The sequence below is a fragment of the Oncorhynchus clarkii genome, chromosome 13 (genome assembly GCF_045791955.1).
Source record: "Oncorhynchus clarkii lewisi isolate Uvic-CL-2024 chromosome 13, UVic_Ocla_1.0, whole genome shotgun sequence".
Lineage (NCBI taxonomy): Eukaryota > Metazoa > Chordata > Actinopteri > Salmoniformes > Salmonidae > Oncorhynchus > Oncorhynchus clarkii.
In genome coordinates, this window is record NC_092159.1 from 42,252,954 (window position 1) to 42,280,363 (window position 27,410).

Below are 27,410 nucleotides of genomic sequence, written 5' to 3' on the forward strand. Positions count from 1 at the left end.
TAAGTGATCTGTAAGCGTAGTGCAGAGGCTATTTTCTAGGCTTGATGTGCATTCCCCGTAATACACTCGTGTCCCCTGTGGACTGGTTGGTACTGTACATGAAGCATCCTCCATTCAGGCTGTAAAGGCACCATTTTCCTCCTTAACTAGCTACATTGACAAGAATGCTGGAAAAAACACAAATATTTTCTGACACCAGTGGCTGAATGCATTGTTCAACATCCTAAATTGCTCAAAAATAAAATGAGTGAGTGTGATGTGACCACTGATTAGGCTGGGGAAATTACGGGACTTTCAAGGCTAGGACAAAATAAGAATATACAAATGCATGGCATCTGAATGTATGGCACAGTTCTATAAGAGCTAGGCTAAGTTATCCTTATTTAGCCCAAGGCAACCTGGATGAGGTGATGAGTTTGCACTTTACAGTTTAATCAAACAGAAAATGCATTTAGGCCTCATGCATGATTAGAACAGCTTTAGAATCCGAGTACAGAACAATTTAGGCTTGATGGACATCCAGAGAAGCTTCAGTCATGCACTTCATTATGTCTGGATGAGTTTGATTAGATCACAAACAGTTGCTATAACTTTACCTTGACATCCAATTAGTGAGCAACAAAGTAATTGAGGATCAAGGTTCCACCATGGTGGAAAATTGTGTTTCATAAAGAATGTATGCATAATTTCCCCATTGTTTTCTGCCTTTTCTGCTCCACTCTCACTCCAATATCACATTGCATCATTTAGTGATAGTTTGCACCTTAGTGATAGTTTGCACCTGGTTCGCGCCCGGGTATGGGCGAGGGGACGGTCTAAAGTTATAGTGTTACATTGATGCTGTTGACCCTGATCACTGGTTGCTGCGGGAAAAGGAGGAGGTCAAAAGGGGGGTGAGTGTAACGGATTTTAATTTATTTAATCCCTGGGCTTTTCTCCCATACAAACAAACTGAAACTGGACATAGGCCCCTGCACTGTGGCAATGATACAAACACAATCAGCCTGAAACTAAATACACACAAGAGGAAAGGTATTTGAGTTATACCAATGACTGCCTGGGTCTTTCCATGAATAGAGTGCCTTTTTGCATCACTTCGATATTATTATTTAACTAGGCAAGTCAGTTAAGAACTAATTCTTATTTACAATGACAGCCTACACGCTGGGCTTGTGCACCCTATGGAACTCCCAATCACAGCTGGTTGTGATACAACCTGGATTCAAACCAGGGTGTCTATAGTGACACCTCTAGCACTGAGATGCAGTGCCTTAGATTGCTGCGCCACTCTGGAGCCCCACAATGAAGTAGAAATTGTGCACCAATATTCAATTATTAAAGCTTGTGATATTAAATGACATGCCCTTTAATATAAACCACATAGAACATTAAATAAATTAGATTTTATATATATATATATATATATATATATATAAAACTGGCTAAAGTACCAGAAATCTGCATTTTGACATGTCCCATGGCATGTTTTACTGAGTTCTAGGATGATTTTAACCCACTTAATCCCCACATTTTCCAAAGTTTCCACCATCATTGTAAAGGCCAAGTTATTTTGATGCCTCAACATATATTTCTGAAGGCTGTTATTTATTTCATGTGATTAATGATTAACTTATGTTTGTCCCTCATTTTAAGTTCAAGTCTGATTTATTTATTTATATATTTGTATTTAACGGAACTCTTGTTTTAATGTGGTTAAACCATTCCTTTTGAAATACTTTTTTTCCAAAGAAACATTGAGCATCTAATTGTCGAATCATAGTGTAAAAAGCAGGTGAGCTGGTTGTACTATATTTCTTTGCCATTTTCTGGTGTTATGTGTTGGAAAACCTGAGTGCGTCGACTCGAGTATAACTTGTCAACCCTGTTATCCATAGAAAAATAGGGTAGACATGCTTACACAAAAAGCTTCCATTTGCTCTGTCTGCCACAAGGGGAGTTATGGCTGATTTTAAATATGAAATTGTTAACCCAGTTATGATCAACCCTGTTACTTAAATTGGGACTTGCTATAGTTTACCCAAAAGGCACTCTATTGGTGGATTGATCCGCTGATTACATTTTGTGTTTGGTTTTGCACTCACATAGACACACTCCCCCAGTCCTCCACACATTGCTGGCCAGTAACTGAACTTACAACTTATGTTTTATTGCCGGGTATGTCAGAAGTCTGTTGATACTGATATTTTCATGAATAAACTGAACTCTTTCCTTGCAGAGTTCTACATCTAACTGTTGAATTGTCTGGAAAAGAGAGGCCGGGTAGGGTTTGGCTTCACATTAGTCAAATCACATCCTGAGAAAAACGTTGCAATTGTCAGGAAAACGTGTCTGTTTGTGCTGATGTCTTGCAGTAGCTAGCTTGCTAAATCATCCCTTTCCTAAGCCATAGATGGAGATGGGGATTTGGACTTGTGGTTTTCACCTAATTCTCTGTACAGGCCAATGATTGATGGCTATTCTGATCTAACCATAAATTCATATATTGTACCACTGGTGATTGAAGTTCAATATGTACAGTGCCTTGCGAAAGTATTCGGCCCCCTTGAACTTTGCGACCTTTTGCCACATTTCAGGCTTCAAACATAAAGATATAAAACTGTATTTTTTTTGTGAAGAATCAACAACAAGTGGGACACAATCATGAAGTGGAACGACATTTATTGGATATTTCAAACTTTTTTAACAAATCAAAAACTGAAAAATTGGGCGTGCAAAATTATTCAGCCCCCTTAAGTTAATACTTTGTAGCGCCACCTTTTGCTGCGATTACAGCTGTAAGTCGCTTGGGGTATGTCTCTATCAGTTTTGCACATCGAGAGACTGAAATTTTTTCCCATTCCTCCTTGCAAAACAGCTCGAGCTCAGTGAGGTTGGATGGAGAGCATTTGTGAACAGCAGTTTTCAGTTCTTTCCACAGATTCTCGATTGGATTCAGGTCTGGACTTTGACTTGGCCATTCTAACACCTGGATATGTTTATTTTTGAACCATTCCATTGTAGATTTTGCTTTATGTTTTGGATCATTGTCTTGTTGGAAGACAAATCTCTGTCCCAGTCTCAGGTCTTTTGCAGACTCCATCAGGTTTTCTTCCAGAATGGTCCTGTATTTGGCTCCATCCATCTTCCCATCAATTTTAACCATCTTCCCTGTCCCTGCTGAAGAAAAGCAGGCCCAAACCATGATGCTGCCACCACCATGTTTGACAGTGGGGATGGTGTGTTCAGGGTGATGAGCTGTGTTGCTTTTACGCCAAACATAACGTTTTGCATTGTTGCCAAAAAGTTCAATTTTGGTTTCATCTGACCAGAGCACCTTCTTCCACATGTTTGGTGTGTCTCCCAGGTGGCTTGTGGCAAACTTTAAACAACACTTTTTATGGATATCTTTAAGAAATGGCTTTCTTCTTACCACTCTTCCATAAAGGCCAGATTTGTGCAATATACGACTGATTGTTGTCCTATGGACAGAGTCTCCCACCTCAGCTGTAGATCTCTGCAGTTCATCCAGAGTGATCATGGGCCTCTTGGCTGCATCTCTGATCAGTCTTCTCCTTGTATGAGCTGAAAGTTTAGAGGGACGGCCAGGTCTTGGTAGATTTGCAGTGGTCTGATACTCCTTCCATTTCAATATTATCGCTTGCACAGTGCTCCTTGGGATGTTTAAAGCTTGGGAAATCTTTTTGTATCCAAATCCGGCTTTAAACTTCTTCACAACAGTATCTCGGACCTGCCTGGTGTGTTCCTTGTTCTTCATGATGCTCTCTGCGCTTTTAACGGACCTCTGAGACTATCACAGTGCAGGTGCATTTATACGGAGACTTGATTACACACAGGTGGATTGTATTTATCATCATTAGTCATTTAGGTCAACATTGGATCATTCAGAGATCCTCACTGAACTTCTGGAGAGAGTTTGCTGCACTGAAAGTAAAGGGGCTGAATAATTTTGCACGCCCAATTTTTCAGTTTTTGATTTGTTAAAAAAGTTTGAAATATCCAATAAATGTCGTTCCACTTCATGATTGTGTCCCACTTGTTGTTGATTCTTCACAAAAAAATACAGTTTTATATCTTTATGTTTGAAGCCTGAAATGTGGCAAAAGGTCGCAAAGTTCAAGGGGGCCGAATACTTTCGCAAGGCACTGTAGCCTAGTAGACTCATGTTAACTAGCTAGCTAACTTAGCTGGTTTATAGAGCACCACAGTGGAGGTACACACACACACACACACACAGTGCATTTGGAAAGTTTTCAGAACCTTATTCTAAAATGGATTAAATAGTTATATTTCCTCATCAATCAATCTACACACAATACCCGATAATGACAAAGACATTTTTAAAATGTTTTTATGAGACTTTGAGCTCAGGTGCATCCTTTTTCTATTGATCAAACTTGATGTTTCTACAACTTGATTGGAGTCCACCTGTGGTAAATTCAATTGATTGAACATGATTTGGAATTGTCTATATACGGTCCCACAGTTGACAGTGCATGTCAGAGCAAAAACCAAGCCATAAGGGCGAAGGAATTGTCCATAGAGCTTCGAGACAGAATTGTGTCGAGGCACAGATCTGGGGAAGGGTACCAAAAACTGTCTGCAGCATTGAAAGTCCCCAGGAACACAATGGCCTCCATCATTCTTAAATGTAAGAAGTTTGGAACCACCAAGATTCTTTCTAGAGCTGTCCGCCCTCCCAAACTGAGCAATCGGGGGAGAAGGCTCCCAAGTGGCGCAGCTTTCTAAGGAACTGCATCTCAGTGCTTGAGGCGTCACTACAGACACCCTGGTTCAATTCCAGGCTGTATCCCATCTGGCCATGATTGGGAGTCACATAGGGCGGCGCACATTTGGCCCAGCGTCATCTGGGTTTGGCCGATGTAGGCCGTAATTGTAAATAAGAATATGTTCTTAACTGACTTGCCTAGTTAAAAAAAGGTTAAATAAAAACGGGTTTGGTCAGGGAGGTGATCAAGAACCCGATGGTCACTCTGACAGAGCTCCAGAGTTCCTCTGTGGATATGGGAGAACCTTCCAGAAGGACAAACATGTCTGCAGCACTCCACCAATCAGGCCTGAATGCCAAGCGTCACTTCTGGAGGAAACGTGGCACCATCCCTACGGTGAAGCATGGTGGTGGAAGCTTCATACTGTGGGGATGTTTTTCAGCGGCAGGGACTGGGAAACTAGTCAGGATCGAGGGAAAGATGAATGGAGCCTAGTTCAGAGAGATCCTCGATGAAAACCTGCTCCAGAGCACTCAGGACCTCAGGCGACGGTTCACCTTCCAACAGGACAATGACCATAAGCACACAGCCAAGACAATGTCCTTGAGTGGCCCAGCCAGAGGCCGTACTTGAACCTAATCCAACATCTCTGGAGAGGCCTGAAAATGGCTGTGCAGCGACGCTCCCCATCCAACCTGACAGAGCTTGAGAGGATCTGCAGGGAAGAATGGGAGAAACATACCCCAAAAGACTCAAAGCTGTAATCTCTGCCAAAGGTGGTTCAATAAAGTACTGAGTAAATTCCGAATACTTATGTAAATGTGATATTTCAGTATTTTTTTATACATTTGCAAAAAAAAATGTAACCTGTTTTTGCTTCGTCATTATGGGGCATTTTGTGTGTAGATTGATGAGGGAAAAGAAAACATGTAATCCATTTTAGAATAAGGCTGTAACTTAACAAAATGTGGAAAAAGTCAAAAGGTCTGAATACTTTCCGAATGCACTGTATATCTGAAGAATACTTTGATAGAATATTACATGTACAGCAACAGTTGAATAGGATGGACTTGACTAGAAAACAGTATATACAAATGAAATTGTTTAAACAGTATGTAAACATAATTAAAGTGACCAGTGTTTCATGTCTATATCCATTGGGCAGCAGCCTCTAAGGTGCAGGGATGAGTAACCGGGTGCTAGCCAGCTAGTGACAGTGACTAAGTTCAGGGCAGGGTACTGGTTGGAGGCCGGCTAGTGATGGCCATTTAATTTGATGCACCTGTACTGACCTAGCCTTCTGAATGATAGCGGGGTGAACAGGCCATGGCTCAGGTGGCTGGCGTCCTTAATGATCTTCTTGGCCTTCCTGTGACACTGGGTGCTGTAGATGTCCTGAAGGGCAGGCAGTGTGCTCCCGGTGATGTGTTTGGCTGACCGCACCACCCTCTGGAGAGCCCTATGGTTGCGGATGGTGCAGTTGCCATACCAGGAGGTGATACAGCTTGACAGGATGCTCTCAATTGTGCATCTGTAAAGGTTTGTAAGGGTCTTAAGGGCCAAGCCAAATTTATTCATCCTTGTGAGGTTGAAGAGGCGCTGTTGTGACTTCTTCAGCATTTCAGATTGTCAGTGATGTATATGCTGAGGAACTTAAACCTTTTCACCTTCTCCACTGCGTCCCCGTCGATGTGGATGGGGGCATATTCCCTCTGCTGTCTCCTGAAGTCCACAATCAGCTCCTTCATTTTGTTGACGTTGATGGACACGTTTTTTTCCTAGCACCACTCCACCAGGGCCCTCACCTCCTCCTTGTAGGCTGTCTTGTCGTGGTTGGTAATCAGGTCTACCATTGTTGTGTAGTCTGCAAACGTGATGATTGAGTTGGAGGCGTGTGTACCACATTCTGCCTTTTGTCAGCCTTACTCACACCTACAGTCCATACCTCTTTCACTTCACGGAGAGTTGAGTTGTAGCAGGGTGTTGCGTTCCCTCTTCATAGAGGCGTGCGGAACATAATGGGGGCTCATCCGGGATCATTCCATTAAACCCACCGGACCCTGCTGCACTGAGCTCTCTGTGATTGATGATTGAGGTGTGATGGTAGGTTGTGAGTTTGGATGACTTGTTTAGTTTGTGTGTTCAGTAGACTGCATTGTACAAGATGGCTGCCTCAGCCATCTCCAAGTTTTTTGAAGCACACACGATTGTTTGGAGAGATTTCGTAAAGTAGACCTTTTCGCTGTAGCTGACCATTATTGATTCTTCGTCCCTGAGAAAGCCCTGAGCTGAGCTTTTGGTGCTAGTCAGGGAGGGATTAGTGAGAAAACGAATTCTCTCATTGAAAGATGATGAGAGGGAGGCTTCAGGAGAGGAGAAGGGTAGACCTTCCGATGCCAAGTCGGAGGACAGGGCGGAGGAAGGGGTTGCTCGTACCCCCTTTACATTGCCCCGATTTGACCCTTTAGCTTCTGCTTCAGGTCGTTCAGGCGGGACCACTAGGCTGAAGGTGAGGCTGGCTCGGTTAGAAATGGAGCAAAAAGATAAAGAGAGACAGATGCAGTTTGAACTTGAAATTAGGAAAATAGAAGCCGACAAGGAGGTGAGGATTCGACAACTAGACGCTGGCTCCAGTGCGACTCCACAAGCTGCTCATCATCAAGCCCACTTCGACAGTAGTTCCTCCATTTCGAGAGTCGGAAGTTGATTCTTATTTCTCTGCGTTTGAGTTGGTGCCTGAAGCTTATAGACAGCGCTTCAGGAACCACAAGAAACCATCTCACCGTACTTTCGTTGAGTTTGCTAGGGACAAAGAGTCTCTGTTTAGTCGCTGGTGTTCAGCCAGCAAAGCTAACACCTTTGCTGATATTTGGGAATTGATGCTGTTGGAGGATTTTAAAAGCAACCTCCCTGATAGAATTGTAGTTCATTTAAATGAACAGAAAGTGGCGGCATTGGCCCAGGCAGCAGTGTTGGCAGATGAGTATGCTTTGACACACAAGACTGTCTTTGGTGCGCCTCGTTTTGAAGGCCGGATGATTACGTCATCAGTTCCTCATTCAGGTCGCTTTTCCTCTGACAACCTTAAGCCTTTTCATGAAATCCGTGAATGTTTTTACTGTCACCAAAAGGGTCACGTGATTGCGGACTGCCCAGTTTTGAAAAATAAACCAAAACAGTCCCAGTCACCGTCCCCAAAAATAAAAAGTTTGGGTTTAGTCAAGTCTTTGGCTCGTCCATTGGATCGAGTTATTGATTCAGCATTTGAGAAACCGGATCCTGTCTATGCTCCGTTTATCTCTGCCTGTTGTGTTTCCTTAACTGGAGAACAAGCTGGTCAAAAGCCTATCCAAGTCTTACGAGACACCGGGGCGGCGCAGTCAGTTATTGTTACTGATGCTTTACCCTGGTCCCCTGAAACGTATTGTGGCTCGCATGTCATATTACAGGGTATAGAGACAAAAACCATAACTGTACCATTACACTGGGTCCACTTAGTGTCAGACTTGGTATCAGGACATTTCCGTGTTGGTGTAGTGTCTACACTTCCAGTAAAAGGAGTCACATTGCTACTAGGGAACAATATTGCTGGTGGTAACGTTACTCCTGTGTTAGAGGAAGTAGACAACCCAAAACTACAGATGAGAAATTTCCCCATGTTTTTCCTGCTTGTGTGTTAACGAGGGCACAATCTCGCAAGCTTGGAGATGTGGTGGATTTGGCTAGTTCCATTTTTGAGAATGTTGAGGTAGAAGACAATGCACCGAGTATGCCTTCTGCAATGCCGACAGTTTTTACCCCCGTAAAAACTAAGGCAGGGGAAAGCAAAATCGCGCCCCAATTACATGACATTCTTTTGTCATTCACCCCCGAGAAGGTGATTGAATGTCAAAAGGGAGACACAAGTCTTCGCAAGTGTTTTGTTTCGGTAATTTCCATTGAGGAAGCTAAAACTAAAGAGACTGCCTACTTTATGGAAGCAGGAGTTTTGATGCGGAAATGGGAAGCTCATGACACCGTTAATGACTGGAGTGAAGTGTGTCAAGTGGTTGTTCCTGCACCGTTCCGACAGCAGGTGCTGTCACTCGCCCATGACCAGGCGTGGTCCTGACATTTGGGGATCACAAAGACTTATAACCGGCCAGGTTTGAAGTCTGACGTGGTCCAATTTTGTAAAACATGTCACATATGTCAACTCACTGGGAAAGTGAATCAAACAGTTCCCCGAGGGCCGCTCTGCCCGATTCCTGTGGTGGGGGAACCGTTTGAAACAGTGATAATTGATTGTGTAGGTCCATTGTCGAAAACCAGGTCAGGTAACCAGTTCCTACTAACAATAATGTTCAGTGCTACTCGATACCCAGAGGCTATTCCTCTCCGTACTATAACGGCTAAGACTGTGGTGAAGGCACTAGTGAAGTTCTTCTCTATATTTGGACTCCCTAAAGTAATCCAAACTGATCAGGGATCCAACTATATGTCCAAACTGTTTTCAAATGTGTTAAAGACATTATGTATTTCCCATCAGGTCTCCAGTCCGTATCATCCAGAGTCAAGGGGCTCTCGAATGCTGGCATCAGACGCTGAAGGCAATGCTACGCAAGTATTGCATGGATACCAGTACCGATTGGGATGAGGGGGTGCCCTTTGTCCTATTTGCTATAAGGGAAATTATACAAGAGTCCTTAGGGTTCAGCCCTGCTGACCTTGTGTTTGGACACACCCCACGGGGTCCGCTGAACGTTTTAAAGGAGCATATCTTATCTTCTACACCCAGTAGCTCCCCTAAAAATGTGTTAGATTATGTCAGTAAGATGCGGGCGAGACTGCACACCGCTTGTGCATTTGCCCAAAAGTGTCTCTCCTCGTCTCAAAAACGCATGAAGTTGCATTATGACAAAAAGGCTGTTGGCCGTTCTTTTGCACCAGGGGATCAAGTTTTAGTGTTGTTGCCAATCCCTGGCTCATCTCTGTCGGCACGTTTTTCTGGACCATATCTGGTGGAAAAGAAACTCAGTGACACCAATTATGTGATAAAGACCCCAGATCGAAGGCGTTCTTCCTGTGTGGGTCATGTTAACATGCTGAAAACATATTATGTGCGTGATTCTCCCAACAGTTCCTAAGGTAAGCCGGTCCAGCCCGCCATCTCCAAACTATGTTTGCATTTTTTGTGGTGGGCGTGTTACGTTCCCCAGTTTCTGTGTTGTAGTTTGTGTATTTGCATGTGTGTATTTCAGGAAATGGCTTCCTGAAATCCCTCAAGCAGCTGATTGGTCGACTCCATGGCTAATTGGAGAGCTGACCCCGCCCCCTCGTCAAGACGCAGCTGTCTCCAATTACCCATTCATTCTGAAGCTATATAAAAGCCAGTGTTCTGTTCAGAAGAGAGATCATTGCTGGGAGGAGATTGCAGAAAAATGTATTGTGATTTAGAGAGATCATGGCTGAGAGAGGAGGCTGATGGCTGAGGGTCATATTATGTTTGTTGTTTCTGAGAGTGATACAGGCAGTTGGTATGTACTGTGTTAGTTTGTTGCATTATCAGATAGAGCTTATTTGATGCCCTTTGTTTCTTAGTTTGTTTGTGAAATTGTTTAATATTCTGTTTCTTTTGTTCCTAGAGGGGAAGGCACCTAGGGAGTGCTTAGGCAAGAGGCCCGCGAGCATACATATACCCGTAGTATACTCACTGTCTAGGCACACTAGGTAAGACCTGGGCGGACCACCCCCTGTATTTTGGTTAGGGCACCAGGTGGTGCTAAATTAGGTAAGTAGTGGTTAGGCAGGTAAGATAGGAGGGGGGGGGGGCTTTGATATTTACTTTCTTTGCCTTTTGTTCCGTCCAGCCCCTTTTCCCCATATTACCTTGTGACGGAATACATTCCTTGTAAACGGTACCACTGTCTTTTGTCAACCTTACTCACACCTACAGTCCATACCTCTTTCACTTCACGGAGAGTTGAGTTGTAGCAGGATGTTGCGTTCCCTCTTCAGAGGCACGCGTAACACCCCCCTCCCCAAAAAAGTATTGTTATTTTGGCATTAATACGTGTCATATCAGTTTGCAAACAATGTAAAAAATTAAATAAAAATAATAGAGTTAATAAAGCCGCATACAAACATGGTCTCTTTCTTTCTTGAGTAAGGCAGCTCCAAAATGCAGGTGTTTCAGCCTAGCTCATTGCTTTCTATGGTGGTGGGGCAGCCAGCGGAAAATACGGAGCGTAGGTCTTGGTAATGTTCTTAAGTTGTGCCATGATTAGCTCAGTGTTCTGTCACTCGTGGGGACAGTACGTCACCGCCAAGTTTAAGGGTAGACCTCGAAAATTCAAGCCCCTTGGGTGCTGCCATAGAGTTACATTGGAAGTGCCCATCCAAGAAGGCTCAAGGTCATTGGCCACAGATAAAATGATGTCGAATTACGTTATAGCTACAGTAGCTGTGAAGTTCTGACCTTTATTCCTTTGTTTTATCTTTGTTACATGTGTGCATTTTAAGTAGTGGCGGATTTTATTTAACTTGGCACCCTGTGGTTTTTGGGTTGTCTCGTTGTGTGTCCCGCGCCCTGTATCTGTTGGGCTTATTTTGTTATGCCTGAGTAAAGCACTTAACCTCAGTGGAACTCTCTCTGCGTCTGATTCCTGCACCCATCTAGTCCCGTGTGACAGTAGCTTTGATTGGACTGTCAACATCATACTTTCAAAATCGTAGCTTTTCAGGCATCATCATGAATCATGTCGACAATCTAAGGGCAAATCATTTTAATCCTTGTCATATGAAGATAAATAATGAAGAGAAATCATAGATAAAACGTATCGGTGCTCATGGGCCATTGGACATAAACGTTACACAAGTTTGGAATTGCAAATTCAACAATGAGTGGTTTGGAAGGAATCAGTAGCCTGCTATTCAGTGGAGTGGCTCTGTGGTCTTGAATCTGGGATTAAGTGTCTCTTTTCGAAGTTTAAAATGATAAATGATAAATCATGCTGTCAATGAAGCGTGATATCGCACTCCAAACATCTTAACTCAGAACTGCCAAAACTTGACTTCAGTGAGTTCAAGCCTACTGGGAATTCCGGAAAAAAGGATCTCCGACTGGGAAATACGTTTTGAATGGTTATCCAACTCGGCATTGTACGTTGGGAACTCAGGCCTCTTTCTGGAGCTTTGACCTGAAGATCAATGACGTCATCATGATTCAACCTTGTTTTTTTCAGAGTTCCCAGTTGAAAGCACCATAAATCCAGAGAAGGCCAGAATTTGATGACAAAATTTGCCAAGAAAGGCCTGCCGTGCCACCTTCCTGTTCAAGTGAGCACAGCACAACAAGGTGAGTCCAAAAATGTATTGTATGCTGCTGCATAAATTATGTAATATGCCAGGGAGATATGTATACTGTATCTAAGAAAGTAATGCTAAGTGTACGTTGTGTAGTAAGCTGTTAGTAGCCCATGTGCCTCACCCTAATCATTTGGTCTATTTACCGCTCTTAATTTCGCCAACTGTTTTGACTTGGTGGTGCACATGTAGCCTATAACCTGTTTTAGAGAAATGTAATCAACACATTTTTTAAGAGCCTTCATTGTCTGCTTATATTCCCCCTTTATTTATCCTACGGTTCTGACTTGGTGTACAGGGAGAACACTGTAAGAATGACCCATGTTCTGAATTCTGTCGCTGTACATTTCAAAAGTGCCAAACAAATAGTTATATAGTCTGTCCTAGCTCACTCATTAATGTTTTAATCGAAATTACGGATTGCCTCTTATCCGCTTGCCGTCCCCTTATGCCACAGTTTGTACATCTCAAATGTCATTAGAAACCACATTTGTTTAAGCAAGTCAGCCATATCAGCTATGTTTTTTTAAAAGGCAGTAAATGAGGCTGAATGAACTGTTTCACTGGCAGACAAGGCTCCGCTGATAGCCAAGTGTAGCAGTGGTAAGATGTTGGGACAGCTTTATGAAGGCCCTAACAGTTTGTGGGCACCGTTTGTCACCTTTATAGTGCAATTAATGTATTGTGTTGTGTAGTGGCTTTGCTGGCATGCATCCCATTTATTATTCATTTTTTTGCTCCACCAAGATGTACATGCTAAAATCGCCACTGGAACCACAATGATTTGTCTTTCTTATTAATATGCCTCTGTGTGTTTTGTTTGTAAGTTCAAATGGGCAGTGATGTCCAATGGGCCTTCGAAAAACAAAATACTTTTTCTGTCTCTTATCATAGAATATGGGGTCATCCTGCAGGTTGTTTCCGAAACGAATTAAATATTTGTCAGAACCCATTGAGTCTAACATAGGGAGGGTTTCCTCCCAAGGTCAAGAGAGAATGCCCCCTACCTACCCTGTTGTCCACTCCAGCCGCTAACAAGCTACTTGTATCTGTGGTCTCACGTCAACAACATTGATGTGATGATTAAGCTCGTCACCTGGAAGCTTAGCCAAATATGGTCTACCTACCGGTTTATTGAAACGCTACACTCAAGCTGTTGTGATATGTGGAATTTGATTACAGTTACCAATTATTGCAAGACATATTATGATGCAAAACCAGGCATAAACAGAGATGAACAAGAAATGAAGGCTTTGAGAAAATGTACTTGAGATCTGTACTAGTTTTTTCCCAAGGGCCCTGGCATGTATGCCTGCGTCAACACATGTTACGTCTCTGCTTGTCTTTGTCAATAAAACATCTAATACTCTGAAAGCCATCTTGATCTTTCTTTATTATTGATTACCCCGAGACCATCACTGTCATTGAAAGTAACATGATAATTATTGTTTGTACAGAACTGAAAAAGTTATATGTAGCCTCATATCTTTCTTATACTGTTCCATTTGCTTCAATAATAAGCATACTGAGTCAGATGTCCTTCCTGTTCTTTGGGAGATGTAGGCATATTTTCAGTCCTACAGAACAGACAGTTATGAACCACCAGCTCCCTTTCCTTGCACAGTATGAGAGGAAGTAGTGCTTGGGTGCGAGCCAAAGAAAACCTCCTGATACAGTGCAACTCTGAAGCAGACTATTCACTGAGTCTTCTCTCTGGCTCAGAGCACTCTCAGTTTCACTACCCCCAGATGGCCTCTCAGTCTTTCTCAGACAGCCACTGTTAGAATACTCAGTAGACACTTGAGAGCAGCTGAGCCCACAACCCTGTACCAGAACAGTGCCATGTTATTTTAAAGCTTGGCTCTCTGTTTGTAAAACATTCATTGGAGACTTGTGCATGTAAAAGTAACACATTAGAGAAAACAGTAACCCGCTATGTAAAGAGAGGATTACGCTATTGTTGCCGTTGGCCCTAGGATTGCCCAGACTCTCACTGTTTCCTGAGAGAGAATAAGCTGAACTTAATTCCGCCCTCTGTTGAAGATACAATAATTATATACATCATGCTAGGGGTCACAACAACAAAAACATTCACTTCAATACACAGACATAAACAAAAGAAAGAAAACGGTTGAAATAGGTGTCTCGGTGGAGGTTTGTGATTATTTATATAGCCTGAATTTGTATAATGTTGCAAAGCAATGGCTCCATGCCTAAAATGTCCACTAGAGAGCACTGTCCACAATGCATAACTATATCCAGAAGTCTCCTCCTCAGAAGACACATTTAGTCTACCACTCTGCACTCAAATGCAACTATTTCCCCCGCATCTTAGGTGCAGATAATATGGACAATTTTATGCTGTTTTACCTCTAATGAGATATTTGTTTTTAGAGCATTCTGTATGGCTTTGTTTCACATGTTGCATTTTAGTCATTAGGCCTACTGTAAGTTTTCCCATGCATTCAACCTTAAACAATAGTGAAGTTCCAGGCACACAAGTTAAAACAACAAAATACTGCTGTTGGCAGGGTAGACACTCCCTTGTTCTCTGGCAAGTTTTACATCCCATAGTCTGAGCCAAGTTTAGAGGCCAACCAACCCAGTCTCTCCTTTTCTATCACACTCCCTGTGATTGGTGAATTTGATCGCAGTTTCCATGTGTTTATTGCCAGATAGATTTGATGTTGCTATATTAAGAAGGTTGTTACTATGTTTGGTTTTGCAGTAGGATACATATTGGCACACTGTCCAGAAATAACTTGTTTCATAGACTACAGCAGGCTACTAATTAATGTTTTAGTACTAATAAGAAGAGGCTGCTGTAACATGTTGAACCAGCAAAACCAGCTGTAAAGTACCCTCCCTGTCCGGACTCTCCCAAACCGGTGCTACAATTACTACAACTACTACACTGAAGCATGACTGGTGTCCAGAGTGAGATTGTTTCAGCAGACAAGGGGGTGAGGGGTCAGTCAGATGCATGAATGGAATGAATGAAAGGGAGTGTTGTCTGTCCCACCAGAGTGTTATGAAAGGACATTTCTCTCTACCTGTGTTCCTGTCTGTTTCGTTTCACTGGAACACTACGTTTCTGTTCTCAGATCAGTCTGTGTGATGAGAGACGGGGCACACTGCAGTGCTCTTATGTAACAATGAGGAATGGGGGGCAAGAGACGGAGAGAGGGAGAGGGTGGGAGTCATGGTGGAAAGAAATGTGTCTCCTCCCCATGCTTTGAGAGTTGAACAGTCCTATTCCTTCCATTTGCACGAGCAAATGTGAGATGTAATCAGCAGTCCCACAGCAGATACGATAGATGCTCATGGTGTGTGTGTGTGTGTGTGTGTGTGTCAATATGATCATTCCCTATAGGCAGTAGGCTAAATGCGACATGTTAATGCCATAGTAGCAGAGGGGCTTACGCGTGATAAACAGCTTTTTTCTTCTTCCTCGTTGCTGTAATCTCTACCTGCCTCTCCCTTTCTTCTAGCATCTGCTGCTGTGTCTACTTTGTCCTCATCACCTTTCACCCACTTTCTGCTTTTGAGGGTTCACTCCAGGCTTACCCTCGAGTAGGTTTTTATCTCAGCAATCACGTCAGCTTCTCACAAGTTTTCCAAAAACATGTCTTATCTGAGATTGCATACTGCGACAGCATATCCAAACAATGACTCTGACATTAACAATAGCTATCTTGTTATTGTATAGGCTAACCCACAATGTTCTGGAGATGGAGTGTATAATTTCTATATATTTGAACCATTTCCCATCAGTACAATAGCTGGAGCACTTCTATTGTGGTATGTCTTTCTTACGGATGAAATCCCGTTAACGGGATCGATTTGACAATAGCCAGTGAAAATGCAGGGTGCCAAATTCAAACAACAGAAATATCATAATTAAAATTATACACCATTTTAAAGATAAACTTGTTGTCAATCCCACCACAGTGTCCGAATTCAAAAAGGCTTTACGGCGAAAGCATACATTGCGATTATCTGAGGTCAGCACCTAGTCACAGAAAAACGCAGCCATTTTTCCAGCCAAAGAGAGGAGTCACAAAAAACAGAAATAGAGATAAAATGAATCACTAACCTTTGATGATCTTCATCAGATGACACTCATAGGACTTCATGTTACACAATACATTTATGTTTTGTTCGATAAAGTTCATATTTATATCCAAATCTCAGTTTACATTGGCGCGTTATGTTCAGTAATGTTTTTCTTCCAAAACATCCGGTGATTTTGCAGAGAGCCACATCAATTTACTGAAATACTCATCATAAATGTTGATGAAAATACAAGTGTTATACATGGAATTAAAGATATACTTCTCCTTAATGCAACCGCTGTGTCAGATTTCAAAAAAGCTTTACAAAAAAAGCTCACCATGCAATAATCTGAGTTTTTTTATTTTACCTTTATTTAATTAGGCAAGTCAGTTAAGAACAAATTCTTATCATACCCGCCATGTACCTTAGGGATATGAACTTGCAACTTTTCGGCTGCTAGTCCAATGCTCTAACCACTAGGCTACCCTGTCAGCCCAAGGTTCAGACACCAAAACAAGCCATACAGATACCCGCCATGTTGTGGAGTCAACAGAAGTCAGAAATAGCATTATAAATATTCTTACCTTTGATGATCTTCATCAGAATGCACTCACAGGAATCACAGTTCCACAATAAATGTTTGTTTTGTTCGATAAAGTCCATTATTTATGTTCAAATACCTCCTTTTTGTTTGCACATTTAGTTCACAAATCCAAATTCATGAGGCGCAGGCACACTTAGTACAGACGAAATGTCAAAAAAGTTATATTACAGTTCGTAGAAACATGTCAAACGATGTATAGAATCAATCTTTAGGATGTTTTTAACATAAATCTTCAATAATATTCCAACCGGACAATTATTTTATTTTTAGAAAGGAAAAGGAACGCAGCTAGCTCACGGCCACATGCATGACTGAGCTCATGGCATTCTGCCAGACCCCTGACTCAAACAGCTCTTATTCGCTCCTCCTTCACAGTAGAAGCCTGAAACAAGGTTCTAAAGGTTGTTGACATCTAGTGGAAGCCTTAGGAAGTGCAATCAGAACAAATTTCCACTGTGTATTGGATAGGCAAAGACTTGAAAACCTACAAACCTCAGATTTCCCACTTCCTGGTTAGATTTTTTCTCTGTTTTTTGCCTGCCATATGAGTTGTTATACTCACAGACATCATTCAAACAGTTTTAGAAAATTCAGAGTGTTTTCTATCCAAATCTACAAATAATATGCATATCTTAGCTTCTGGGCCTGAGTAGCAGGCAATTTACTCTGTGCACATTATTCATCCAAGCTACTCAATACTGCCCCCCATCCACCTACAACGCATAAGCTTCATAAACATTGCATGAAATCCATGTAAAGAACTATGAAGTAAGCCTAATGGTCATGGTTGTGGTGGGTTGGAATGTGAGCAGTACGGAGTAGCAGAGAGTGGGGCAGTGTATTATAGGAATTTCCGCCATGTAACTCTGTTCCTCCATCTCGTCTTGTGTTCCTGCCAGCTCCACTATCATCCTGGCCAACCTGGCAGCTGCCTGGTATTCATGTCACACCCTGCAAACACAGAAACACAACACAGCCAGCGAGGTGACAGGGATAGGGAGGGGGACTGGGTCCAGCAGGATGGGTCTAAAGGAGACTCAAAAGTATTTTATGCACTGCTGCTGCCAGGGAAGTGGAGGTGATATAAGGATAGTCGTAGTCAGAAGAGACACACAACCCACCTCTCATTACTGCTGGTTATTTGGGGGGACCGAGAGGAGGGGGGGGGTAGAAAAAGAGGGAGAGAAAGAAAAAAAGAACAGGGGGGGTTGTGCATTATGAGAGCAGCCGTTGTTTATGTTTGGATGCCTGAGTGTTCTCCACATTTTGGGGCAAAAGCAAGTCACATTGCTGATCTCCCCTGGCGCATACTCTCACCATTTCCTCCATTCTATTTCAGGCTAAAACTAAATCTCCAGTATGTATACCCGAACCATCATGTCTTAGTTTGGCTCAAACGAGCTTGTGCTTACAGTACTTCAAGGCTCTGCGCAGCAGGGAAATCTTGTGCTAGCCTGCTTACAGTTTTACAGTGCAGCAATTTGCAGTGTAAACAAACAGCAACACAACTCACCAATCCCATGAGTTTTGAGGAGTTATGAGGATGGGTGGACTGCTCGGGGGCCACTCACCTTTCACTGTCAACTCAGTACACACAGATCAGATCGATCAGTCTGATGTCAGCATGACATTATACAATGTACCAGACTAAGGCCTGTCCAGCTACAGAATACGGGGAGGTTCACCACGTGAGCAGAAGAACAATAATTGTTTGAGGTTGATAGGTGCACAGTCCAACTAGGCTCTGGTTAATGTTTGAATCCATGTCGCTATGTGTTATGACTGTTGGAGCATAAACACGCTCACAGAACTGATGACGATCTTCAACACTCAAGTCAAAATAGAGAGAAGTTGAATAGCATACACAGGGGATGACATGAATGAAGACAACGTCTATCAAATGGGGAGAGATGATTTCCTAAGCAGATGGTGGGGAAAGAACAGTGGGGTGAAAAGGTTTGTCATACAAAAACAAATCTGTAGCACATAGACAAGGAAGTGGCCATAACATAGCACTGTTTGGTCTCTGCTTGTCCTTGTAGTGTGGGATAAACAGTCTGACTCAACATCTCCTCCTCAGTCTGCTCTGAGGTCTTTCATCAATCCAAGGATGGAGAGAGAAGGCCAAACATTCATCTGTTTAGACCATTTCACATTTCCCCTGTTTTTTAAACAGTGTATCTCTCCCTGATGTGATGTGTGTGTGACTGAAGATTGCGTCATACCAACTCACTGGACTCAACATCTGCTGAGAAATAAACTGCCATCTGGGAAATACTAAAAGAGCACAGGATGTTGTGGGTTATAGTTCCATTAGAGCCCCATGTCCATTTGATACATAGAGTCAGACTCCAAGATCGAATGCAGTGTAATAGATACAATATTTATTCAGAAACACAAAATAATTAATTGTCTGGTAATCCACAAAATTGTTGTGGTAGCTGTCTCATGGAAAACATTGCGGAACAGGCGTGTGTTCAGATTAACCAATGTGCAAAGCAAAACTAGTGTGATTATCAGATTAACAGATTGTAGAATAGAAAACGTTTGGATGAGTCCTTCCCTGAATGTATCAGTTCCTTTCAATTGCAATATTCATTCCATTTTACAAAATAAAAAGATGATCAGGTGCCTAGACAAAACATTTTTGAGCCGAGAGTTCCTGAGACAGCATCACCAAATATGCAGTTTTTTCTTATTATTTTGTATTTATATGTTTTAAATCTATATTTTTTCAAATATATTTTCCCTATTTATTATTTTCCCCTAATATGTTGATTTCCATCTTAAGCAACAACAACACTGTATCAAAAACTATCTGTCTGCTACTTCGAGATGGTGCACAGCTGGAATATCAAGCAAGAAGTCTCGCTCTGACAGAAACCTTTATCTCACTTTTCCTCTGAACACTAGTGGCTGAAAACAAAATCATGCAAAAAACACTGAACCATGATTGCAGTATAACATCCTTTAGCATTCAATGCAGACAGAAACACTGTATACAAAGAGGCGCAGCTTGTAAAGTTGCTTATTAAACATAAGTTGGATTGGCTAGCTGGTGTTCCTTGATTGTGTGAGTGAGACAGTCAAAGCCATTGCCCAATGTTGGAAAAAGCAGATCCAAGTTGGTTTCTAAGCACATTAGAATACTAGAACACATGATATTCACACACTTACACTGGTTAAAAAAATCAAGAAGAATGATGTTATTTATGCAGTGCACCCCCAGTATCAAAGGCATCCAGTCCATTGACACCACTCCAGAAAGACAAAGGAAAGATGATGACACTGTCATACAGATCGGTGTGTACAACAAGAAGATCCTTCTTCGGCACTAGTTATACAAGTCCACCTTTGTCTCTGGTTTCAGATCAATGAAAAAAAATGAAACATATGCCTAGCTAAAATTGTCTGCAGATTTTTACAATGTGGCGTCATGTGAATGTTCATCAGCTGTATGCTCATAATTCCTATCTTTCTGTCCTCAATGCATGTCCACAATATTGCTTGGTTTTCTGCTTTCCCTTACAGACAACTCAAAGAGGACTGCCCGATGTCGGTTCCTCTTGTTATCGCGAGGCCCCTGCAGTGCTCTCATCTCTCTGCCTCCATGGTGACGCTGGCCTGTTCACTGGATGCCTGCTGAGTGACGGCTTGGGGCCACCCACGGGGAGGCACCTGAGAGGGCATCTGCCCAGAAGTCCACAGGCCCTGCTGGGTCTGACCTGGGGCAGAAGGGCCCATGGCCCAGTTGACCTGAGGAGGAGAGGTCGCCATGGAGGCTATGGGACTGCTGGCGTTGAAGCTCTCTGAGGCCTTGAGGCGGGAAAACATGGCCAGGGCGTCTGGGAAGTTGGGAGGTGTTGCTGGTGTGTTGGCTGGAGTGTGCATCTGTAGAGAAAAGAGAGAACCATTAATAAGAGAACATCGATCTGTACGCATTTCTGATTACATATTTCACTACTGACTTTTGTCATTACTGGCGCATTGTCTCCAGTTCTAATTGACAAGCTTGGTTTGATTTGCCATCTTGACACTTATGTCCTCCCTCAACTGGTCCTTAGAAATGCCTACACCATAATAGTTGTGGAAGCGAAAAAGGAAAAATATTTTCCCTTCGAAGCCCAACTTCCTCAGACTGACCCCTTGTCTTTCCACTGAACTCTACATCCTGCCCTGAGTCTGCCCTCTCAGCTGACACTACAGAGAGCAGGCCTCAGGAGACTGCTCTGTGACTGCCAAACACAGGACCAGTCAGCCAAAACAAACACCATTCCATGAGTAAGAACCTAAGTGGGTCCAAAGGAATCGTACCTTCCGGGACATAAAAGGTCAAAGCAACCCGTGTTAGGATTCACCCCAACCATCTGAAGGCTACCAGACTGTCTGTTTTCTCATTGTGTGGACAGGATATCCACCACATAATAGATTACGCAATATCTCAAACAGTCATGTGGTTTGTAGTGGAACTAGGGGAAACAGATACCCTCCCCCCCAAGGCACATGCTTGCCTTCAGAACAGGTTTTGACTATGGTAAACATATTTCTTTAGGAGGATTGTCAGACATTTTGTTAATGAGAGCTGAAATATGTATAAGAAGAAAAAAATGTCCACAGGCTAATAAAGAAATTCTTATTACTTGATAAGAACATCAGTGGAATATCCCACACACATGGATTTCTAAGGTTTCTATGGTGCGGTACGAATGAATGAGTTAATGAATGAACAAACATTGGATTTCCCACAGGCATTAGCGTTGAGCTGCTTCAATAGGAACAAGACATGCCTTTATTCAATGTAATCATTTATGATGCGTAGTGAACCATAAAGCTAGTATGTGCATTGCTCAGTTCAGGACAAGCATGTCTTTGTACAAAAAAAACAGGTCAGCAGCAGCCATACTAGCATAAGGCTGGCTGCTTCAGAAAAGTAATTTTGCATTTTGCAGATCACTGGTAGCCTACATTTGCTTCAGTCAATAGCATTGCAATAAATTACAGCAATAAATTGTAAGTGATCATAACAGACTTCCTGTCACCTGACACACATGGCGGCAATAAAACAATGACCTAAGTGTAATGGGTGCGTGTCGGTGGCCGGGAAGTCAGGCGCAGGAAAACCAACTTGGTATAAACAGAGTCGTTTAATAAGTGCTCATAAAACTCCAAAAAACAAAATATACAAAAATATTGGGTACAAAATCACATGACATACAATAAAACAATCTCCGACAAGTACATGAGGAGAAACAGAGGGTTAAATACACAACATGTAATTGATAGTATTGGAACCAGGTGTGAAGGAAGACAAGAGAAAACCAATGGAAAATGAAAAATGGATCAGTGAAGGCTAGAAGGTCGGTGACGTCGACCGCCGAACACCGCCCGAACAAGGAGAGGGACCGAATTTGGCGGAAGTCGTGACAGTACCCCCACCTGACGCGCGGCTCCAGCCGCACGTCTGCACTGACCTCGGGGATGACCCGGAGGGCGAGGCGCAGGGCGATCCGGATGGAGACAGTGGAAATCTCACAGCATAGAAGGATACAACACGTCCTCCACCGGAACCCAGCATCTCTCCTCCGGACCATACCCCACCCAGTCCACGAGGTACTGAAGGCCCCTCGCCCGAGGTCTCGAATCCAGTATGGAACGAATGGTTTCTGTACAGCACTCACAAGACAAAACCAATGGAAAATGAAAAATCTATCAGTGAAGGCTAGAAGGTCGGTGACGTCGAACGCCGAACACCGCCCGAACAAGGAGAGGGACCGACTTCGGCAGAAGTCGTGACACTAAGATTTGATTTAGAATGATATTTTTTTAATATTACATCTGCTTACAAAACGGTTAAAACTGTACAGCTGAAAAACACATATAATACAAAAGCCTTCCGTTATCTGACCACAATAACAAGACAGCCTGGTATGTGTGGGAGTTTCCACTGCTTTACATTGAAAGAGGTCAGCAGTGTATAAGGAGAAAGGTGTTGAAGGGGTTGGCTATGTGGACACACAGGGTGTGGGCCTCAGTGTGTGGCAGCTACTCAGTCAGATCAGCTGGCTCTGTACACATAAACACACAGGAGACCGACCGTGTATTTTCTCATCTGGAGCTGCAAAGTTGCTATAGAAACAGTCCTGTTTGATAGGGATGGATCCTGTAATAGCAGCTGCAGCCAGGGAAACTGTACAAGAGAGCTTGTTTTAGAGAGTGTGGTCTTTCTCATCCCTTTTCCTATTGTTTATTGTCAGTTTGCCATATTTGAGGCTCAGAATAAACAATGGCAAACTGTACCCTGTACTAAAGCCCTGCATCCTACCAACCAGCATTGTCCATTTTAAACAAATGTGCTATTGTACACCAGGCAGTCTACTCTACCATTGTTCAAAGGGCTTGTAAAACAGACACATGTTCTTTTCAAAAGTATATCCCGCATCAGAGCCCATCTAAATGTAGACGCTAAACGTCTAATAGTCATCCCAAATATGAATAACAAGGGTAGTAGTACAGTTTACAAAAGCTGTTTCTTTTGGACGATGTTATGAAGACTCTTTAACTGACTCGATTCATGACTGCCACAGACCTCCTGGCATCCTAGACGTTGACTGGGACATTGTGATAAGCCACACGTCTACAATATTGCCACCAGCCTTTGCCTTATTAGCCTCCTGTAGTTAAAAACCCCTATGTGCATTTCAATCATGAGGGACGTAATCATCTGTGGATGTAACATCCCATAAACACGTTGAGTTTCAACACTGACCTCCATCGTGTGATCTACAAGATACAATTGTTGAGGGCATCATGGGTAATCTGTCTTTAGCGAGGCTGCACCTTTTTCAGAGCTGTTTCACTAACTCACAGTCCCCCTACACAAAGTCTGTTTCCATGTACGTGGTCAACTGTCCAACGAGATGAACGAAAGGAAATTCAAACATCACGTGTCACGTGATACACAGCTTACATTACTGTGTCCTGTATCAACAAATCAATCTCACCAACCTCCAACACAAACAGGTCAATGAGCAACCATAAGGTGAGTCAATAATTAACCCAACACAGTCCCTTGTTGTTATTATGCAGCCAGGGATAGATTAATATACGGGTGCTGGTTTGTCATGTCAACTTGTTCAAGTGACAAGTGTCATTTTAAACTAAGGTCACGGTGATCTTCATAACAACACAACCACTACTGACAACAGAAACAATACCCTACAGCACTTTCAAAAACACTTCCTTTAATAGCCGTGGGTGTAACAGAGTTCATTTCGTAACCTCACTCCCCAGCTTGAGATGTCTCCACATCATGTTACATGTGCATCGGGCCTCTCCTACGCTTGGCCTTTCTGCGCTGGTCTGTTTAAGAACACGGTGGGCAAATACTGCACCGTAGTTAACCTGTCAACCAATTGTCAATGAAAGGGGCTCAACTTAACCTTATGCCACTCCTGACAGCCAACCCCTAATGTAAACAGACCACGCCAGATGTATTGCCAATGTCACTGCTTCTTATCTAATCTAATGTCTGCCCACATCCTGTTTATTTTCATCAGTTTAAAAATGAAAATAGGAGCAGGATGAGATTTTTGGGAAATGGCAGACCCAGTGGTAGGTTATGAGAGGTTCTAGGTTTAGGTTCTAGACCTAAATAAACTGATTTCTTATTGCTCATGAAGCCAGATTCCTTTCGAAGGAGGAAATCTATTGGCCAAATGGAAAATCTATATGACAAATGGCCTAGAATAAACTGTGCTAATGTCCTGTTATACATGTGTCAAGATTTTAACGCTGTCATTAAAAGACAATGTATGTACAGTTGAAGTCGGAAGTTTACATACACTTAGGTTGGAGTCATTAAAACTTGTTTTTCAACCACTCCACACATTTCTTGTTAACAACCTATAGGTTTGGCATGTCGATTAGGACATCTACTTTGTGCATGACACAAGTAATTGTTCCAACAATTGTTTACAGACAGATTATTTCACTTATAATTCACTGTATCATAATTCCAGTGGGTCAGAAGTTTACATACACATAAATTGACTGTGCCTTTAAACAGTTTGGAAAATTCCAGAAAATGATGTCATGGCTTTAGAAGCTTCTGATAGGCTAATCGACAACATTTGAGTCAATTGGAGGTGTACCTGTGGATGTATTTCAAGGCCTACCTTCAAACTCAGTGCCTCTTTGCTTGACATCGTGGGAAAATCAAAAGAAATCAGCCAAGACCTCAGAAAAAAAATTGTAGACCTCCACAAGTCTGGTTCATCCTTGGGAGCAATTTCCAAACGCCTGAAGGTACCACATTCATCTGTACAAACAATAGTATGCAAGTATCAACACCATGGGACCACGCAGCCGTCATACCGCTCAGGAAGGAGACGTGTTCTGTCTCCTAGAGATGAACGTACTTTGGTGTGAAAAGTGCAAATCAATCCCAGAACAACAGCAAAGGACCTTGTGAAGATGCTGGAGGAAACAGGTACAAAATTATCTATATCTACAGTAAAACGAGTCCAATATCGACATAACCTGAAAGACCGCTCAGCAAGGAAGAAGCCACTGCTCCAAAACTCCATAGAAAAGCCAGACTACGGTTTGCAACTGCACATGGCGACTAAGATCGTACTTTTTGGAGAAATGTCCTCTGGTCTGATTAAATAAAAATAGAACGGTTTGGCCATAATGACCATTGTTATGTTTGGAGGAAAAAGGGTGAGGCTTGCAAGCCGAAGAACACCATCCCAACCGTGAAGCACGGGGGTGGCAGCATCGTGTTGTCGGGGTGCTTTGCTGCAGGAGGGACTTGTGCACTTCACAAAATAGATGGCATTGAAGCAACATCTCAAAACATCAGTCAGGAAGTTAAAGTTTGGTCGCAAATGGGTCTTCCAAATGGACAATGACCCCAAGCATACTTCCAAAGTTGTGGCAAAATGGCTTAAGGACAACAAAGTCAAGGTATTGGAGTGGCCATCACAAAGCCCTGACCTCAATCCCATAGAAAAGTTGTGGGCAGAACTGAAAAAGCGTGTGCGAGCAAGGAAGCCTACAAACCTGACTCAGTTACACCAGCTCTGTCGGGAGGAATGGGCCAAAATTCACCCAACTTATTGTGGGAAGCTTGTGGAAGGCTACCAGAAACGTTTGACCCAAGTTAAACAATTTAAAGGCAATGCTACCAAATACTAATTGAGTGTATGTAAACTTCTGTCCCACTGGGAATGTGATGAAAGAAATAAAAACTGAAATAAATTATTCTCTCTACTATTATTCTGACATTTCACATTCTTAAAATAAAGTGGTGACCTAAAACAGGGAATTTTTACTCGGATTACATGTCAGGAATTGTGAAAAACTGAATTTAAATGTAGTTGGCTTCAACTGTATGTTTTGTATAGTATGTATCATAAGTTCTGTAGCAATGAAATCATTTTATTTATTTATTTTGACCTTTTTTAAATTAATTTTTTACTAAAACAATGTTCACTTTTTCTGGAACCACCCTCTCCCACAAGACACATTTTCAAGGCTTCAATTCAAGAAGAAAATGTATAGCAGTACAGATCATCCATAACTCACATGACTTCATTGGCCGACTATAAGTATTAGAAACATAGCAGCCTATCATGTCACCGTTCATGTGAAATAACACAGTAAGTAATATGCTACAGTACATGACAAGGCACTATGAACAACGTGGCCAACGTGTGTTTACTTTTGTCAGGCTTGTGTGTCGGTACAACATGGCGGACACGGACGACAAGGGCATGAATATAAATATAATCATAGATGTTGCAATAATCATCATCATAATGTAATAATAATAATAATAATACATACATTATTAATTGTTAACAATAATACTGTAGGTTTTCTATACTTACCATTTGATGATGGTGACTGTATGGAATATTGGTTTCTTGAAAAAAGGCACTTAATGCAGTCTATTGAAAAATAAAATATATGTGTCAATAAGCAACAGTCCAGTGTGCATTACACATATGATAGCCTATTGCAGACAGATACAACCTAAATTGATATTATACTATCTGCTGTGAAAATGTTACATTGTGCCATTAGACTGCTGAATACCATAGTTAGCTACATTTTCATTGCATAATAGCATTAGCCTACTGGGATGTTGTAAAGATAACCAGATTATTTTACAAATGATTGGCATTACTGTATTAATTAGATGTATTTAATTAATGACTCTGAAAAACAGACACAGACTGATCTCTGTAACTGATCTATATTGCATGCACCAAACCCATTGTCAACAAGAAAAGGTTCCCATACCTCGAACTGCCAATGTGCCGCTTGTAGAAGCTGTTTCGCTTGGTCTGCCGCGCATCCAGCAGTCAGGACGAACTGATTTATCATAACTTGGTGCTTTAGATCATCCATATTTGCATACGCGGGCTATTCTAAACCTTTCCCCTTGGGTTGGTGCTCAGTCCTTGAGGTTATTCTCCCTTGCATTAGCCTTTCCTCTCATCGACCATGAAGACAGCACAGTCCGCAGTAAAAACCCAAATATTTACTGTATGAACTATGTTCAGTGTCCTGAGCGCCGCTTTGATCGGCAGCACGAGAGCGCAAATCAGAGCGATGGGGAGGGTCGATCAGTAAGTAGGTCGGTGACAGAA

At 42.3% G+C, this 27,410-nt stretch overlaps 1 protein-coding gene across 1 annotated transcript; it reads right to left on the minus strand.

Annotated features, from left to right (window-relative positions):
- Window positions 1-19,114: 19,114 nt before the first annotated feature.
- Window positions 19,115-27,359, minus strand: LOC139364804 (UBA-like domain-containing protein 1). The gene is made up of 3 exons (XM_071101904.1): window positions 27,061-27,359; window positions 26,646-26,705; window positions 19,115-20,643 (listed from the first exon to the last, which is right to left on the minus strand). Exons 1-3 carry the CDS (start codon window positions 27,166-27,168, stop codon window positions 20,347-20,349), a joined length of 465 nt encoding a protein of 154 aa, XP_070958005.1. The 5' UTR covers window positions 27,169-27,359; the 3' UTR covers window positions 19,115-20,346.
- Between the last annotated feature and the right edge of the window lie 51 nt (window positions 27,360-27,410).

Excerpts from the sequence above, each read along its gene's own strand:
- LOC139364804 (XM_071101904.1), bottom strand. The coding sequence starts at position 27,168 with ATGGATGATCTAAAGCACCAAGTTATGATAAATCAGTTCGTCCTGACT. Across the intron at positions 26,706-27,060 it reads CGGCACATTGGCAGTTCGAG|ACTGCATTAAGTGCCTTTTT; the intron begins GTATGGGAACCT and ends ATTTTTCAATAG. Across the intron at positions 20,644-26,645 it reads ACAGTCACCATCATCAAATG|ATGCACACTCCAGCCAACAC; the intron begins GTAAGTATAGAA and ends TTTTCTCTACAG.